Below are 18093 nucleotides of genomic sequence, written 5' to 3' on the forward strand. Positions count from 1 at the left end.
TTCTTTGACCTTTTTGTCATTTAACTGTCCGTCCCATTCAACATATAATACTTATGTTCTCCATTCTGGTTTGAACTTTCTGTCTTGCTTTTGATTTTGTTTTTGCTTTGAACAATTGTTTGAGATTGTTCAGGGTATTAATGTTGTATTGTGTTTACATCGTCTACCCAAATACAGAAATAGTAATCTATGTCAAATAACAACATTACCATCAACTACTATCTCACACGGCGTACGGTATATACTATTTCGTATGTACTCTTCTATACTTCCAAGTTTTATCTTGCTTTTAACTATACTCAGTGTGGACATAAAATTACTCTAAATTTCTTCGACCAGCTTAATGGTATTTCTATTCATTGATATTGTATGTTTCACTGTTAACTTGTACGAATGTACTTTAAAGAGAACAAAGTATTTATCTTTATCCATGTATTTTAATTGTATATAATTATCAACGCTCAGATCAAAATAGTTCTAAAGCCAAACAAGTACAAAATTGATGAGCATTGAGGACCCCAAATTCCAAAAAATTGTGCAAAATACGGTTACGGTAATCTATGTTTGGGATACGAATATTCTTAGTTTTTCGAAAAATTTAAAGTTTTGCAAACAGGAAATTTATAAAAAAAAATACCAAATTATTGATATGCATGTCAACATCGAAGGACTGACTACTGGGCTGGTAATACCCTCGAGGACGAAACGTCCACCAGCAGTGGCATCGACTCAGTGGTGTAAATAGTTATCAGGTACCAGAATAAATGATGAATAAGCCGAATGTCAGGAGTGCATGTTTTAGTAACTGCAAGGGATTAAAAAACAAATGAATACGAGTTTTTAACTTATGATGCATCTTATTTAACAACACTTAGAACAAATTACGTAAAATCAAAAATTAAAACATCACTACAGATACAAATAATGACTACTGGGCTGGTGATATTCTCGATATTTGATCTATTCAAAATCAATTACATTATTCAAAAAAAATTAATAAATCCCAATTTTCATCTTTGTTTATATGTTTTGAAGTATAACAAGGATCGATCATAACCAAATCACCGACACAGATGCGCGTCAGACTCATGCAATTTATAACATACTGTTTTAATTGATAACGATAAAACAAAAATTGTCCTAATTTCAGAATGATATCATTATATCATTTATCTTTATTTTTTACATTTTTTATAATTTACAATGTTCTAGTCTTCGCTTGAATTAAAAGAACAAATTGCTAACTTAAAATCATATTTTGTACATTGCACTGTGGATGCAGCTGCTTAATTAGTACCCTCTATAATCAAAGAACAATAATAAATGGGTCATTTATTTCTAAGTGCAAATTATTGATATGAATGAACATTTTGATGATGATAATGAAGGCATCATTAATAATTATAAATGATAAAGACGTTGAAATTGAAGCTTAAAGTCTTTTGTTAAACAAGTGCAGAAATAAAAATATAAGCAAATTGTTTCTTCTTAAGCTGTTAACCATATGTAAGTAAACTTTCGATGTACAAACATTTCTAAATCCCACCTTGGTTTAGTATTGTTATTCCAAATAGAACGACACAAACGGTATTGTTTTGTAAAATGCATGTAGAATCAGTTATGTATTAAGAGGGCATACATTTTTATTATATTAACAAACATTATTTGATATTCGAATTAGCTATGTGGATATTTATGCAATATAAGTAATATTTTTAATCGCAGATGATACGGACTGAAATACATCTCTACTTTAATAGAAAAAAAGGAAAAACAATTTAATATTTGGAAAATAAGTAGTATACCAGAAATGAAACATATCGGCTTGATGTTTCTTTAATATAATGAAATGAAAATGATATATAATTCAAAACCTCCACACATGGTTAATACAGACACAAGTACTGACAAACTGATCACAATTAAACAACAATGTGTATTTCTAAAACAAGATATCTGCACAGCCCTCTTCAAGACTCTTTTACCAGCTGCATCAGAAATCCATAACTTTTCTTTAAAATTTCCTTTGTTACCTCTTTGTAACTTTTTGATTGACAGGACTCTTTACTGTTTTTTTTTTTTTTAATTTACAATAAAAACGAAATGATATTTTAGTCAACCTTACAAAACAATCAACCAATACAAAAGACATATTGTATCCATTTAATTTTGTATACTTAATTCGTTCCGAGAACATTAAGTTTAACATGGACAATATTCCGTATTCGGGACATGCACATTAACGTTACACGGCGTTAGATTTAGATCATCAGCAATAAATCCTCCGAAGTCTCTATCTCGGCCAGTAAAACACAAAATATCAGGGACAACAGCAATATGGAAGTTTGGTGCAACATCTTTCAAAAGTAATTTTCAGCATAAATTTGGCTGGCGGAAATTAGCCTTAAGAAATCAAATCAGCTGTCTATTTTTTTTCAAAGTTGAAATCTCATAGATTAATTGAGATAACAAACAATAACAACATGGACTCCAAAAGAAATGATATCCAGTGTGTGGACAAATTAATGTCGCCTGTAAGATGGTTGCATATTATATGTTTTTACAAATTAAATTGTACATGCCTATGATTCTTTTAGATAGGTATATTTTTTTATAGTTTTTTTCTTCTGTTGTGATGTTACACCATTGTCTCAGATAGGGAAGTGTTAGGCACCAGCAATCATGATTAACTCTATCATATTCTCTATGCATCTATCCCAAGTTAGGAGACTGTTGTTGTATAGTTGCTTGCGTTTGTCTTTGTATGTTACAATTTTTTTCGTATGTTGATGTTAAAATTAATCAGACCGTTATTTTTTGTATTGTTTTCTATTTGTCATTTAGTGAACTTTTAAAGCTTGAAATGCAGCATGGATTTGGGATTTGGTGGAGAGTTGTCTCATTTACAATCATAACACATCTTGATATTTTGATGATACATTTTATTCAATTTTTAATGATATGAATCGTTTATTTTTAAGAAAGGTTTATCGTACATCATTTTTGAACATGTCAACAATTGTGTTTTCTGTATTTTTAGTGGTTTCATTTGTTCAATCGTCGGTTATCGGTCACTTGCTTTTCTTTTCTTTCAATGAAACATATCATTTTTTTGTTTTGTCTTGGTGTTATCTTTCTTTCTTCGTTGTATGGATTTTGGTTGTCGTTTTGTTTTCTAATTTCTATAGTTGAGTTCATTGTTAATACTAAAAACAAATATGAATGATAAGCAAGATATCAATTGGTTTATTATGCATATTGTACAGCGAAATAACAAGTATATATTACATTAAGCAATTACAATCAATGGTAAGGTAAACTAAAATCATTCTTTAAACTAAAGCTTCTAAAAGCCTATTTCTCTTTTTGTACTTATGCTGCAGAATGGCCATTCTTTATCCCAATACATTTAAGCATATTATTTCTGTTTATGTGCAGAACTTTACATTGAAATCAACTCCAGGTGAATCTAATTTGCGGAGGTAAACCTACCGATTAATGTCTGGAAAGCTTCAAATACAATACAGCTATTTCTTTACAATGTCCACGACAGTAACATTGTTGTGTTTATTTAAACAAGTTGTGTTATAACGTGTCATAGATATAGCATTTCCTCAACAAATAGGCCAACAAAAGACTGTTGTAACAAACGACACTCTGGGTTAAGGTGGGCTAACATACAGCTATAAAAATATAATGACAATGATGATGAATTGTCCTATTCTGCATTGTTCCGTTTTGTTAACAATTATATATACAAGAATACAACTAAAGCATTTCAACGATTATATCGTTCATATCAGGAAATATTATGTATATGATTATTTATATTGGCACTGGCATGATTTTTTATTAGGATAATTAATAACAGGTGATGCTTGGATGTTGAGGGGGGAGTCAATAAAACAGCCCCACCCCCCCTAAAATCATTAAAAACATTTAAAACATTAAAAATATTTACTCTACTTTATAAACATAAACATAAACAAAATCATTACTTTTGAAACATGAACACCATAAAAATCATTGTTTGGGATGATATTTAGAATACATCGAGCTCAATTCAAAATCTGACATATTCATTTAATGGAATATTGAATCCTTAACATGTCAAAATATTGTGTTTTTTTCAAATAACAACATTCGAAATATCCAAGAATTTGCGATATGCTTTTGCCAACGAATTAGTAAACTTTATTCAATCAAAATTGAAGTTACAAGATTTTTTAATTTTAGAAGACTATATGAAATTAACTTGGTAAATAGTATAAGATAACAGTAATATAACATTGAACAAAATCTATTAAAGGAAGAATACTAGGCCTTTTCATCCTAAAATTTCATTACTAATGATTCATTCTTATGCATACCAGTGAAGTTAGACTTATTGGTAATACTCATATAGATCAACTAGACTTATGATGAAACAAAGTCATTCAAGCAATTAAAGGCTATAAATTTGCATGTTTTAGATTAAACTGATCAATGTACATAACTTTCAATGTTTCCTTTAAAAAGGTCCTATGTCTACAAAGCTCATAACAAATGTAGAAGGTAAACTAACAATACTGTTACTATTGATGAGGAACAAATAGTGCTAGCTCCGTCTGTTTCTAACTTGAAACTTCTGCTTACTCGTCTACCATTTAACATTTGGACTGGCCTGAAGTTGTTGACAATTTTGTGGCTTGGCATTTTTTCTTTCAAATTTCGGAATTGTCTTAACTGCAACATAAATCATAATTTATCACATAAAATATAGTTATTATTTGTATTCAAAAGGTTTTATATGCATCAATGCAATTAGGAAAAAAATAGTGTGAAGGGTTTTCAATACCTTTGGAATTTTCGGTCCTCAATGCACTTGATCTTTGTACTTTATTTGGCATTTTAACTGTTTTGATTCGAGCGTCAGATATGTGTTTTGTAGACGAAACGCGCACCACGAATATAAAAATATTAGCTTTGTTTTTGTTCATCTAAATGCAATTGTTAAAGTGAATAATAAATTAAATACATCAGAAATTGTTGTCTTAATAGTTTGTCCTGGATATTATACATAGGATATGCCAAAAATGGTACGATGTGTCAATCATTTAGACATCGCTTTGGCTTCATGTTGAACATTCATTACAAAAATATGATACGAATACGTTTTATCTTCCGAAGCTCGATGTATAACTACAGTCGTTAAAGCATTTTGTTTGTTTTCCAATTGTTTTTCTTAATGACATGCGTCTGTTTGTGGTCTAACAAGGCTAGAGATGACATTTGCATTTTCTATATCTGATATGATTGTTCCATCTGTTCTCTACTAATTCTATATACCTGTGATTCTGAAATGGGAATAGTTTGTTCAAACATTGTCCACGTTACACTTTCATAACATGGTGGAGTTGTCAAACTGCCTTTATATCTGTAGTATTTGTCAAGTTTGGGAATGATTAAATCACTAACTAGAACATCTGTCACATCAACTTCAGCGTCTGAAATAGACAAACAAATACATTTTTATTTATAAAATTTAATAGTATTAGAGAAAATTTGCATTCATCAAATACAATTACCAAATAAAATTAACGTTTAATTTGATAAAGATAAAAAACGATAACCATTAGAGATAAACTTTATTAAAAACAGCTTTTCATATTAAATAAAAACAAAAAGCATTCTGTGAGTATTGCATGGCAATACATAGTTCCCTGCCGGTTAGAGATTCTTTGTAATGGAACGAAATTCTAACTTGATCTATAACTTATCGTAGTGTTATACATAAAATAACAATCAAATCAAACCTACTACTTAATTCTTCAAACAATTTACTAATCTAAAATGTCATTTATCTAAATACAATGTCTTTTACCAATCTTTTTAAAAAAAAAATAGTTATTTCCCTTTGAACAGAAATCTATTAACTAATATAAGTATTTCATCAAAAATGTAATTCCAGGGAAATTTTATAAAAAATAGTTATTCCCCTTTGGACAGAAATCTAGTAATTAATTATAAAGTCTGTCATCAAAAATTTAATTCTAGGGAAAGAGCTTTAACTGAACAAGGAGAAAAGCTAAAATTTTGAAAATCGAACTTAATCTGTTACTAATCATGACATATCATTCAATATTTCAAAGAATGATAAAAAAAAGTCTGGAAAATTAATTGCCGAACTGACGGATGGACAGAGTGCAAACCTGTCGGTATGGGACTAAACACATTAATCACCATCTCATATGCATAATACATATGTTGTTTTATTGAAATTTGTTGTTAAAAAATACGTGCATAGCTTTGACTGCTTGTCAGAATTTGGTTATTCAACGTTTGTATTCAAAATTTGATTTTACATATGTTAGAAGCAAGCATCACTGAAGAGACATTATCAAATATGTATGTGGTGCAGTAAAATTTGAACCATTAACGATATTAAATGGCCTATTATGATAATAAATTAACAATGTATGTACGTATTAAGGCTTAGGATACAATAATTAATTGTACTGACCATTTGAACAGAATAATATTTAGCTTCAGATTGCAGAATCGATAATGTTATATTTTGCACGGATAAGAGTCATTAACATTCACATAATCACATAATGACCGAATTATTGTTAAGGTCATGATAAATCATTATCAGATCCCCTATTTCTCCAAATTGTATAATCTACAATTTAAAAAAAAGCTGGTTTACCGCAAAATGTACTTCTGTTATGGTTTAGTATAAACTATATCAATTCAGCATGGCATTTCTTTCACTTTTTCAAAGTTTAATTATTTCATTACTTCATTACCTGCGTTTTGTATCGATGTGAGATTGCTCACCAACCTGGCAAACATTTTGTTGTCCTCGGCTACAACCTAAAACAATGAATGTCATATAAATGTATGAAATAATTACTGCTGTCTTCAACAACTAGTAAGATGAATAACATCACTAGCAAATGATTCCGATCCAGTCCCATCCTCTCTTGATCGTAATCATTGTCAAGAAAAGATGGACGAATAAGTGCATTTAATATTAGTGTTGCAAAGCATCTATATCAAACATTTAATGAGAGTATAACTAAAATATCGAACTTCAAGGTAAAGACAAAAGAAGGGAAGTGTATAAAGACAGACCAGATCAAATAGTGTCAACCAACTGAACGAGAGAAAAACAACAAATTAATGTTTTCCCCAAACTTCACCGATAGTTCGCTAGATTTAATTTCTTTTTGCTTTTACTTGACCGATTCCCAGAATGTTCTAAGAAATAGATATTTCAGTAGTATGAAAAACATTTATGAAATATGTAGGTCTTTTAACATGGGTCTTATCAAAATAATTAAACTGGCTTTAGTTATTCAAATAACAATGTTAAATCAATATTTAGAATAAGAATTGCCATAGTGACAGAATATACGTTTTTTCGAGTATTATTATACAGTTATAGAAATATCATATAATTATACCTTAAACCAAAAGCCCAGTACTGCAAGACCATCTGGTTTATTAGCAGCAGCTCCTAAGCTATCATATTTACTGTTAAAATTGACTATATGCATCTAGAATACAAATCAGAATATATGAATAGAAATAACATTTTTGATAAATTACCTTTCCTTACTTGCCACGAACACCACGACGGATGCAATTAGTCAAGCAAGAACTGATATCCAATTTGGGGTATCTGAGATAATTCCAAGATTAAGAAAGGTATCGTGTTACTGAATCTATATAATTGTCAATATTATGTTTTCTGAACTTTTGTTTGTTCTGTTTTTGTTTTTTGTTTGTTTTTTGTACATGGTGGATTATTTGTGTTGTGTTTTTTCTTTTGGCTTTTTTTATACTACTTTCATTGATTTATTGTTCCTCTTTCTTTGTGATCTGTTTTTTTTTTCATTTATAGAATGAATAAAAAAGATATGATGTATATAAGTCACGACACAAAATCACTGCAATCCCTTCAAATAATACTAAATCAAATATGAACATCGATATAATCAATGTTCGCCGTTTTAAAATCACAGCAGTGAGTAAATATACTTTGACAATTGTTCTTTCATGCCTTCAGAGAAAGTATATCTTCTGTCTTCCAAACGTTGAATATGGGGAATAACTTTTGAATGTGTTGCGTCTACATTTAATGTTATTTAGAAGTTGAAGCCTTGTTCTGTGAGTTTATAAAAACATATATACATGTATAACTGCTGTATTTAAACTTATCGAATGTCATTTTCAAGTTGTATATATTATCTATTTCCTCTAACTGTCGTTAAAGTGGATAATTTGGAAATCGTTATACATATGGTTAAACTATCAAGACAACCCTACCATAAATTTCCATTTCTTTTACTCTTAACCAAATATGTTTGTGTAAGCACGACATATGATCATCATTTATACGAAGTTTGACTGCTAATGCATATTTTCTTTTATCATTTTTTTCATCAAACATCGATTGTTATTTAATTCCGCTTCTATGAACAGTATTCTGCTGATTTTATTCTGTAAATATTCTATTCTTTATCTTATAATTACAAACACCGTTTCATTCGAAACTGAATAAAAAGAGTGACGCGAACGAAGACGAAGATACAAGACGACAAAAGGTGATACCTGTGTATCGCTAGCGACTAATGAACACTATCAAGCCACACAACAAGAAGAATTTCTTTTATGAAGCTAATCTGTTCTTTACCTCTAAGGGGAAAGCCTTTGTGTTGCGTAGATGCTCTGAGCCTTTGATACTGCTACTGCCCCAGTGGAAATGTAATTGAGCAGTTTTGAAAGTTCCTGATAAGCCTCCGCCTGATACTGTTAAATCTCCAAGTATGTTAAGTTGAGCTGCCATAGGAAAAAGAATAATTCATGAAGAATTTTAATCAGAACAAGTTCTTAAGTCAAGAATAATATTTACTGCTTTACCACTATTTTTGACATTTTTACCTATCGTGTCTGCTTGTTTTGTTTGCACATCAGTGTTTTTCCTCGGAGTTCAGTATTTTTGTGATTTTACCTTTTTCTATTCAAGAAAATGCCTGTTCCAAGTCAGGAATATGACAGCTGTTTTTCTTTTGACAAGGGACTTTCCGTCCGAAATTTTCCTCGGAGTTCTGTATCCTTTTTTCTTTTTGGGTGAAGTATATGTCAATTGAAAGAAAAAAAAACTTCGGCATGGCAAAAGTAAAACAACTTTAAGGGTTTAAAAATGGTTGCTATCTTTGCATGTGGTATAAGTAAATTACCTTGACAACCCAATATATATTGCTTCAATACACATGACTATTGTCATTGTAAAAGACCGTTTATTTATCCTTTCATTTAAACATTAAGGATATGCAGTTTATATTAGAGAGGTTTTTTATAGGGTTAAGTTCGTATAACCTTCTTTGTTATACACGAGAGGTTTTTTATAGGGTTAAGTTCGTATAACCTTCTGTGTTATACACATTGATTGTTTTGTCTTTACATTTATCTTGTGAACACATTTACATATCATATATCTTGTGAACACATTTACATTTATCTTGTGAACACATTTACATATATCTTGTGAACACATTTACATATCATATATCTTTCTAACTTTATTTCTTCGTTTGAAACTTATCACCGTGTTTAACTTGTACAGCTGACGGATGTCTCTTTGGGATAAGAAACTGCATATCGCCCCGCAGCACCTGAATAGAAGTCCACCTACGGCTTAAGTATGGTTCGTCTCGGTCAATAATTATTTTTCTGTGGAATAACGTAATGCATGATGGAGATTTATTTATCCTTTCTTCTTGTTTTCATTATTTGTGGTCATTCTGTGAAACTTTTATATTTCTCTCCGATATCTTCCTAATTTCTTTTACAGTGTATTTGAATCTTTTACAGTGTATTTGAAATGGTATATTTCTGTATATTCAAGTGAGAGGTTTAGCTAGCTTTAAACCCAAATTTAATCCACCATTTTTTACATAAGAAAATAAGGAATATGATAGTTATTATCCATTCTTTGATGTATTTGTGATTTTCATTTTGTCATTTGATTAGGGACTATCCGTTTTGAATTTTACTCGGCGTTCGGTTTTTTCGTGATTTTACTTTTGAGTGTAATTTTTGTTTGATAAGACGTCTGTTCAACGTGTTTAATTTTTAAGCAGATAGATACTTCAATGGAGTTACATGAAATCTAAGTTTTTCGTCAAAATAAAAGAAAAACACTACAGCTTACCTGTATGTCCATTGTTGACAAGTTTTAACTGGTTTGTTTTCTTTTCAAATCCCATGACTGCAAACGGTACCAGTCCTTCGTCATATTGAGCGTTCATAGCATCTGGAATGTCTATTGGTGATTGTGCCCTCCGATCACAAGCCTCATTGCCATGTAATGTCGTCCAGTTTGATGGCCCTGTAGATTGAAAATAGAAAAAAACTTAACTCATCTCTAAATATATATTTATTATTTTACTTAATTTATAAAGCAAGTTATTTCTCTATGTTAAACGTTGTCTTGTCGGTTGTTTGTTTTCTTCAAATGAACAGAAAAATATTTAATTAAACTGTCAATTGTTCTTGAACAATTGAGAGGTCTTTCCTTTTGTAATGTAAAATACATGTTCAAATAGACGTAGAATGTATTAAAAAGCTTTAAAACACACTGAAAAACCTTTAAATAAGGTTAAAAACACCAAATTCGCTATATGGGACATGACCTTGACCTTTGACCTTTTGACCTTTGTCAAGGTCATTAGTCCCCAATGTCATTGCCGAAGACCCCATGGGTCTAGGACCTTTGGTTATATAGTAAAAGATGATTTTGTCTTTCCAGAAACCTAAAACAGGTGTTATGCCCCTTAAAAAAAGGTCAAATCTCTTCGGTCAAAATATAACAAAGTTGCGCCGTAATGACCCAAACATTTTCCACTATTTAAAACTTCTGTAAGTATAATGGTTTTTGAGTTGTTCTGATAACAAGGTGTTAGGTCAAAGGTCAAGGTCAACATACACATTTGACCTTGAGGTATTTTTGAAAGTCTCATGAATTGTTGATGAATGGTGAAGATCCTAGGTCTCTACGATTTACGGTTTCTGAGTTTTGGTGGTCCACCGACACCGGTTAATTTTCAAAGGGGCATAACCCTACCAATGAGTCGTTGAATCTTTTCGAATCAAATGTAACGAAGAACCGGGGTCTGGTCCTGAACAAATTTCACCCTTCGTTTTTTTTCTATCTATTACGGTTACGGTGTTGGAACGATAACAAGGTTTTTTGGTTTCGGAGGGATTACTCCGAACCGACAAAATATTTCGACTAACAGGGTGAGTTCCGGATAGGTATTCATGACACCGATACAAAGTGAGAACATGAAAGCGACACGTCTTACGGTTTAGGCTGCTAACTTCGTCAAAGTTTGGCGGAAAAAGAATAATAATAAACAGAAGAAATACAGTAAGGTCTTTCCTTATAGAAAAAGGAAAGACCTTAATTACTGCTTGTGTATTGGCAAGTGGTCACGACAATTATATTTCACAATATCAAGAACGATTGGGGATTCAAGTTCATTTGATATAAAGTACTTGTTTACTGAACATAGAAAATGATCGTGCGAGTGGGGCATCCGTGTACTAGGGACACATTATTGTTGTTCAAATGTTTTTATGAGATGTTAGTGATGCTCTTTTTAAAGACGAACAAGGGGAGATAAAAACATATAAGAGAAAATAGATGATAAACTTATACTATAATATAATATTGTCTATACCAACTGTCAGCGACTTTAATAAATACACTATATTTATAGATATCTTATTTAAAACTTTGTATGAATATTTCATTGTTTTATTTAAAACTTTGTATGAATATTTCATTGTTTTATTTAAAACTTTGTATGAATATTTCATTGTTTTATTTAAAACTTTGTATAAATATTTCATTGATAAATACTAGCTGTACAATAAATAAGAACCTACCATATGGTGAACTGTAGCCCCATTCTAAAATATAAAAAATGTAACGATAAAGTAAGCATAAAATAATTAAATATTATTTATAAGCGGTATTTTAAATTTTCATGAAATTGTGCACGCATTGAAAGTCCTTACATGCATCTGAATATCGATATTTTTCTGACGTCGCGTACGGTGTTGGTGATAATACGGGTTTTGCTTTCCAGTTCGTGTTTATTGCATTTGTTATAAGTTTCGGAATTGATAACTATATAAATGTATATATCAAAATATGCGTAATTAAAAGCAGAAATGGAATATGCCTTAAAATCAATACTTTTATTCATTTTGTTACTCGAATGATCCCTAATAACACTGATTTTGAGCGTGTAGACAAGTAACACCGCGACATATGATCAGCGTTGCTTTGAAGTTATTCTTGTCATTTTTTAAACTTATTAAGAAAAAATTGTACTCCTAGCAAGAGTAGTCTTTGGTGTTAATGGTGTATGTTTTATTTATGACGTAATCGTTAACTGGACGCGTCTGACCAGGACGAAAAGTTCACTTTTTTGTGGTCAAGCCGAAAATAGAAAAAAAATATGGATATGGGTGAAGTTAAGAGTGATTTTAAAATGAAATTCAAATAGATTATTCCGAAAATGATATATCTTTTTATTCCGTATATAATAAGGAAAAAAATTAAAAAGTTTTGTTACAACATTTCAAAAGATCGTGGCAGAATTAATGATTTTTTGAAATTTGTATTTCTGTCACAAATCCCAAATCTCGCATATTTTTATGAGCTCTTCAAAATTCGAACGAAAGCTGCAGATCCAAACCACAATATACATATCCACCCTTCCTGTGTCAAAATTATACAACACATATACAACTTTCTATGTCTTCAATTAGTAAGTATTGTTTAAATTATGTCCTAAATTGTTCATTTTATTTAATCCGTTGAAATGTCACACTCGCCGTTTTCTGACGTTTTGGCGTAATTGTAAAGTGTCTTATGAAAAGTAATAGGCAGTTGCAGTCTTTTCTACGATGTGAAATTTTATTCAAATGTGAAAACTTTTTTTTTAAGTGTATGAAAAAAAATTGTGTCTAAGTTTTAAGAGAAAATATTGAAGAAAAAAAATAAACGCGATCTTTTTGTTTTTGTCTAGTCAAAATGTCACAAAACGCCGTTTTTTACATTTTTGTTACAAGTATGATAAGTCATATTATACAGTTTTGGAGGAGGGGAATTGGAAATTATAATAGCACAAAAAAATACTATATAACATTAAAATCTACTGTTTAGGGATTTTTTTGAACCCATTTTCGATCAAATGTCGGAAGTATTAACGACACAGTGATCGACTACTTTTGTCAAGTCATAATGTCACACCATGCCTTTTAACTTGTTTTGACGTTACGTCCTGTACAACTTGACATGTAGTGCCTAACGTCGCAAATTACGGAAGCCTTTACGTGCCATACTAATTAACTTTTTCCAATTTGATATAACGAATTATGAATTTGATATAACAGATTATGAATTTGATATAGCAAATTATGAATTTGATATAACAGATTATGAATTCGATATAACATATGAATTTGATATAACATATGAATTTGATATAACGAATTATCAATTTGATATAACAGATTATCTATTTGGTATAACAAATTATCAATTTAATATAACAAATTATCAATTAGAAATAACAAATGGTCAATTTGATTAACAAATTGTAAATTTATCTACCAATAGTATGATTTAATATAATAATGAGATTGATTGAAACATTGCGTAACCCAAATTGGCGCATTTCTTTTGTGTGTATTGATTCATTGTTTATCTGACGTCCAGCGACAAATATGTCATTGAATGCGTATTCAAAACTTTATTAATAGGTTTAATGTTTCTGACCCTTTTATCTTTTATTTGAGGCAGTTTGGGGGACATTTTTTGAACGTTCTCTATTCATATCATGGGACCTGGTGTCTTAGAACGAACGTTTATAATAGAAAAAGGATCAATTTATATTGCACATAAGAAAATCAATCCAATCAATCCAAAAGAATGAATAGTATGTTTCTAGGGACATAGGAACATGCAAGGATAAAAATGCTTCCCTTTCCTCATTTTCAAAAGCAGATAAAAAAATGAGCCCTCGACACCATTCGCGAGTATGATGGTCTTTTTAAACAATGAAAGTCCGTCGGAAGGGGGCGATAAATGACTGACCCGTGTTAAGAGAGAGCAATATCTCTTGCACGTAAAAGATATAGATTTCGAAAAGAACAGGCTAAGGCTACAAGGAAGCACTCGCACCCTCAAAGTCGAAACGGATTAATATAAGTTGTAATAAGTTCCCAATACACTATAAATAAATATGTTTAAACTAAAAGAAAAAGCAGCAGAAAAGACAGTGGTTTTTTACTTTTTTTTAAATATCCTCTTTCAATTAAAAGAAAAGAAAGAGAAGATATCTTTGCTCCAAGGGGATACTAATGTAAATGAATATTATTTTTCTGTTTTAATTTAACTGTACTTGAAAACATATATGTGCCACTTTTGCATTTCGGTTCTATACGTTGCAAGTCAAGCAAACCGCTCATATAAATTATGCTGTATGATTGAGCTGCACGAAATGAAAAAAGTACGACGTTATTTATACAATGCATGAAAAATAACGTCAAACTAACGTTACCAAAACTAACACCAACACCGTACGCGACGTCTCTACAATTAGCATTTCTTATCAACGAAAATCTATAAATCTATAGAATGCATGTAAAAAGTGGTGGAATATGTATTTTTTACCATCAGTTGCCGTTTCACGACAATAGTATTTTTAAAATATGCAAATAATATGCTTTAGGCTAAGTAAAAAAAAACCTCAAGAAACATACTGTGGTACCGAGATTAAAATCATAATACTAAGCCGCTTGCATTGACGTTAGGGAACAAAGCAACGATAAAGACTTCAAAAACTAATGTTGGAGCTAGTAGATATAAGAAGATGTGATATGAATGTCAATGGGACAACTCTCTCGTCCAAGTCACATTTTGTAAAATTAAAACATTATAGGTCAAAATACGGTTTTCAACACGGAGCCTTGGCTCACACCGAACAGCAAGCTATAAAGGACCCAAAAATGACTAGTTTAAAACCATTCAAACGGGAAGACCAACGGTATAATCAATATAAAAAAAGAGAGACGAGAAACACTTATGTACCACATCAACAAACGACAACAATTGAACATCAAAAACCTGTTTTTGTATTCAAATGCTCTTAACAAGTTTTCCTTATTTCAAGCAAAAATTCAGTAATAAACCATGAACAAACTCGGATTGTTGGTACGACAAATGGCAATGGAATGGGATATATCTTTGGATATCTCGGTCAAACCGTGGTACGATAAATGGCAATGAAATGGGACATATATGTGGGTATCTCGGTCAAACTGTTAAGGTAATCTATGTAATTAAATGTTTTATGTAATTTCTATTCCTTATTCCTGATGTATTATATTTCTTATTCGGCAGACACCTGAAGGTTTTTCGATGTTAAATTTTATAGCATGTTTGCGTTATGTATTTGTGGATCAGAGATCAAATTGCAATTATTTGCAAGCAGAGCTCATTCAAAATTCAAACGACACGGGTTCCTTGGTACTTAATCGATGATAAGTGACCCGCTTCAAGGTTAGATATGCTTTTATTTTGCATAAATAAACATGATTAAAACACTTTTATTAGAAACATATTCCTTCTCAAATAGCAACAAAAAATTTAAATGTAAAATAAGGATCAAAATGTTTATCTAATGCTGTTTAAGACTTTTCAATAATCATAAAAGTTCCTCTTGACTTAAAAAAAATATGCATAACTTTCAAAGACAAAGAGGGCGAGCAAAGTTATAACAATATTACCCAGACGTTATATAAGGAATAAAATCCTTCAAATTATGCTAAATCATTGTATTTAACCATAACGTTTTATGGTTGTTTTAAAATACAGACAGTACTTGGCATATTAAAGATTTTTTTATATGCATGACAATGCCAAACTAATATCGCAAGCACGTGTAAATGAAAGGACACTTGAACTATACATCGATGAGACAATAACCATACAAACAAAAAGACGTATAGAGGTCAAAATTCAAACAGTAATGAACAGTTCTATAGTTAGGTGTTAGTAATAATTAATATGTCAAACTCTAAATGTTCCTTAAATTAGAAAAGTATATATATAATATAATAATTTTTTCAAAGTTTAGCTCTTAGTAGAATTTCGTCAAATAAACAAAAACGTCATAATGACTTCTGATATTATGATACCCTAGGGGTCTAATTAGATCACCAGCAGTATTTTAGATAGAACATGAAAATAGAATTTATAAATTTGGTGCGTCTACTTTGCGTTCCAGCGGCGAAATACCTCGCGAAATACATCACAAGTGCAATGGAATTCGGACAGCGAAGATAAAGAAAAAATTAAACATAATGGCATAAGTAAAAATTGCAGATTTTTAAAACACGTCTACTTTATATTCCACTGGTGACAGTTGATGTCTTGTGGAATGGAATTCGGACAACAATGACAAGAAAATATCGTGGTATATACTATATAGGTAAAAATAGCACATCTTTAAATGCACGTCTAATTTATAACAGTAGTGATATACAGAAAATAAACAATAGGAAATATATTGGATGACCTACTAATTCATTTAATATATACCTACGGTTATAGAATATTTATATAATGATTGCTATATATTATCAAAGATAAATATCATAACGACTCTTAATGTTAATTTCGAGTGATTTGTATGCTTTGTCGTGGTTACATTCTGTAATTGTGATAGGGACTTGCAAGAAAGCAGCTGTTTAAGATTTTACAATGGTCCACATGAAGTAAACAAAATCTTTTAGGAGTTAAAATTTAATGCACACTTAAAAACCACATAAATCTGGGTGTATTTGTATATGTCATCTAATATATGCATCTCATCCTAGTCTTTGTTATGATACATCGTAACAATACTAGTATGATATAGGAAATATGTTAACATTCAAAATTACATACGAAACTACAACGAATCAACCCTAACCACGATTTACTGATTGGTGATTGATGTAGGCCGCAATAGATATAAATCCATTAATATGTTTTCCTGTAAACACAAAACAATATCCATATTCATACATCGTGATTTAAGCAGTAATTTCCATGCCTTCTTTTTGAAAATTCTGGCTATCGCCACCGTTTCTTCTGCATCAAATATTTTCAGTAGATGACATCGAGTCACTTGTGAGTTAAACGAACAATTTCTAAAGGACTATCGATCTTTATATAAGAAACATATAATATTGCGTTCTTTGACAATATTGACCGGTCAGTATTACAAAAGTCAAAACCAATAATCAGAAGATTATCATGGATGTGCAAGACTCTGTAGTAAGAAGTTCGTTTTTACATATGGTAGTTATCTTTGATTGCTTTTACATAATCAATATACTGTGGTTACGACAGATTAGCTTACGTATAATCAATACAAGACTGTTGACCACTGTAGTGATTGGTGGTAAAAAAGAATATACAATTTGTAGATATTCGTAAATAGTGCGTTGAATTTTCATGTTGGCATACTAGTATCATATTTTAAAGTTACAAGTAACTTTTTTCAAATCGTTATTTTTCAATCTTACTATTAAAGTTGAGTTGAAACCCTACAACTCTGATAAAATTGATGATTTTCATCATGCAATGTGGATTTCTATTGGTCAAAATTCTTATGACATTTAATTTTTTGTTGTTTGTTTGCTGTGCCATAGACCTCCACATTTCTTTCCATTTACGTCTTATGACACAATCTGCAGAAAAAAAGTACAATTTACTAAAACATTGCACACATTTTGCCACACCAATAATTTAAGTTTAAAAACTGAACGAAAAAAACAACAAAAGCAGCAGGCAAAATGAGTTCAATACAACTGTTCAAAGGTATGGCTAGTTCAATTGGTACATTTAATGCACCTGAAAAAACAAAAATCACTGGAGGAGAACAGTGCACTGTAGAAAAGTTTCTTTTCTTCTTCTTTTAGCAGATACCTTTTCTCCCCAACAAAGCGATTAAATTTATCAATTCATTTGAGATT

The 18093-nt window shown here is 30.6% G+C and overlaps 1 protein-coding gene across 2 annotated transcripts in view; it reads right to left on the bottom strand.

Moving 5' to 3' along the window:
- Positions 1-4137: 4137 nt before the first annotated feature.
- Positions 4138-18093, bottom strand: part of LOC143075094 (carbonic anhydrase 2-like) — a 28461-nt gene continuing 14505 nt past the window's right edge. Inside the window, exons 1-8 of one of the 2 annotated variants that reach the window (XM_076250390.1) lie at positions 17644-17772; positions 11944-11967; positions 10205-10381; positions 8684-8829; positions 7452-7544; positions 6792-6858; positions 5329-5486; positions 4138-4725 (exon numbers count right to left, since the gene is read on the bottom strand). In XM_076250390.1, the coding sequence (XP_076106505.1) occupies positions 4537-4725; positions 5329-5486; positions 6792-6858; positions 7452-7544; positions 8684-8829; positions 10205-10381; positions 11944-11967; positions 17644-17767 (978 nt within the window). In that variant the 5' untranslated portion in view covers positions 17768-17772 and the 3' untranslated portion in view covers positions 4138-4536. Of the gene's footprint in view, positions 4726-5328; positions 5487-6791; positions 6859-7451; positions 7545-8683; positions 8830-10204; positions 10382-11943; positions 11968-17643; positions 17773-18093 lie in introns of those variants that run through there. The other variant, XM_076250391.1, reaches the window with a different exon arrangement.

This window comes from Mytilus galloprovincialis, chromosome 5 (genome assembly GCF_965363235.1).
Source record: "Mytilus galloprovincialis chromosome 5, xbMytGall1.hap1.1, whole genome shotgun sequence".
NCBI lineage: Eukaryota > Metazoa > Mollusca > Bivalvia > Mytilida > Mytilidae > Mytilus > Mytilus galloprovincialis.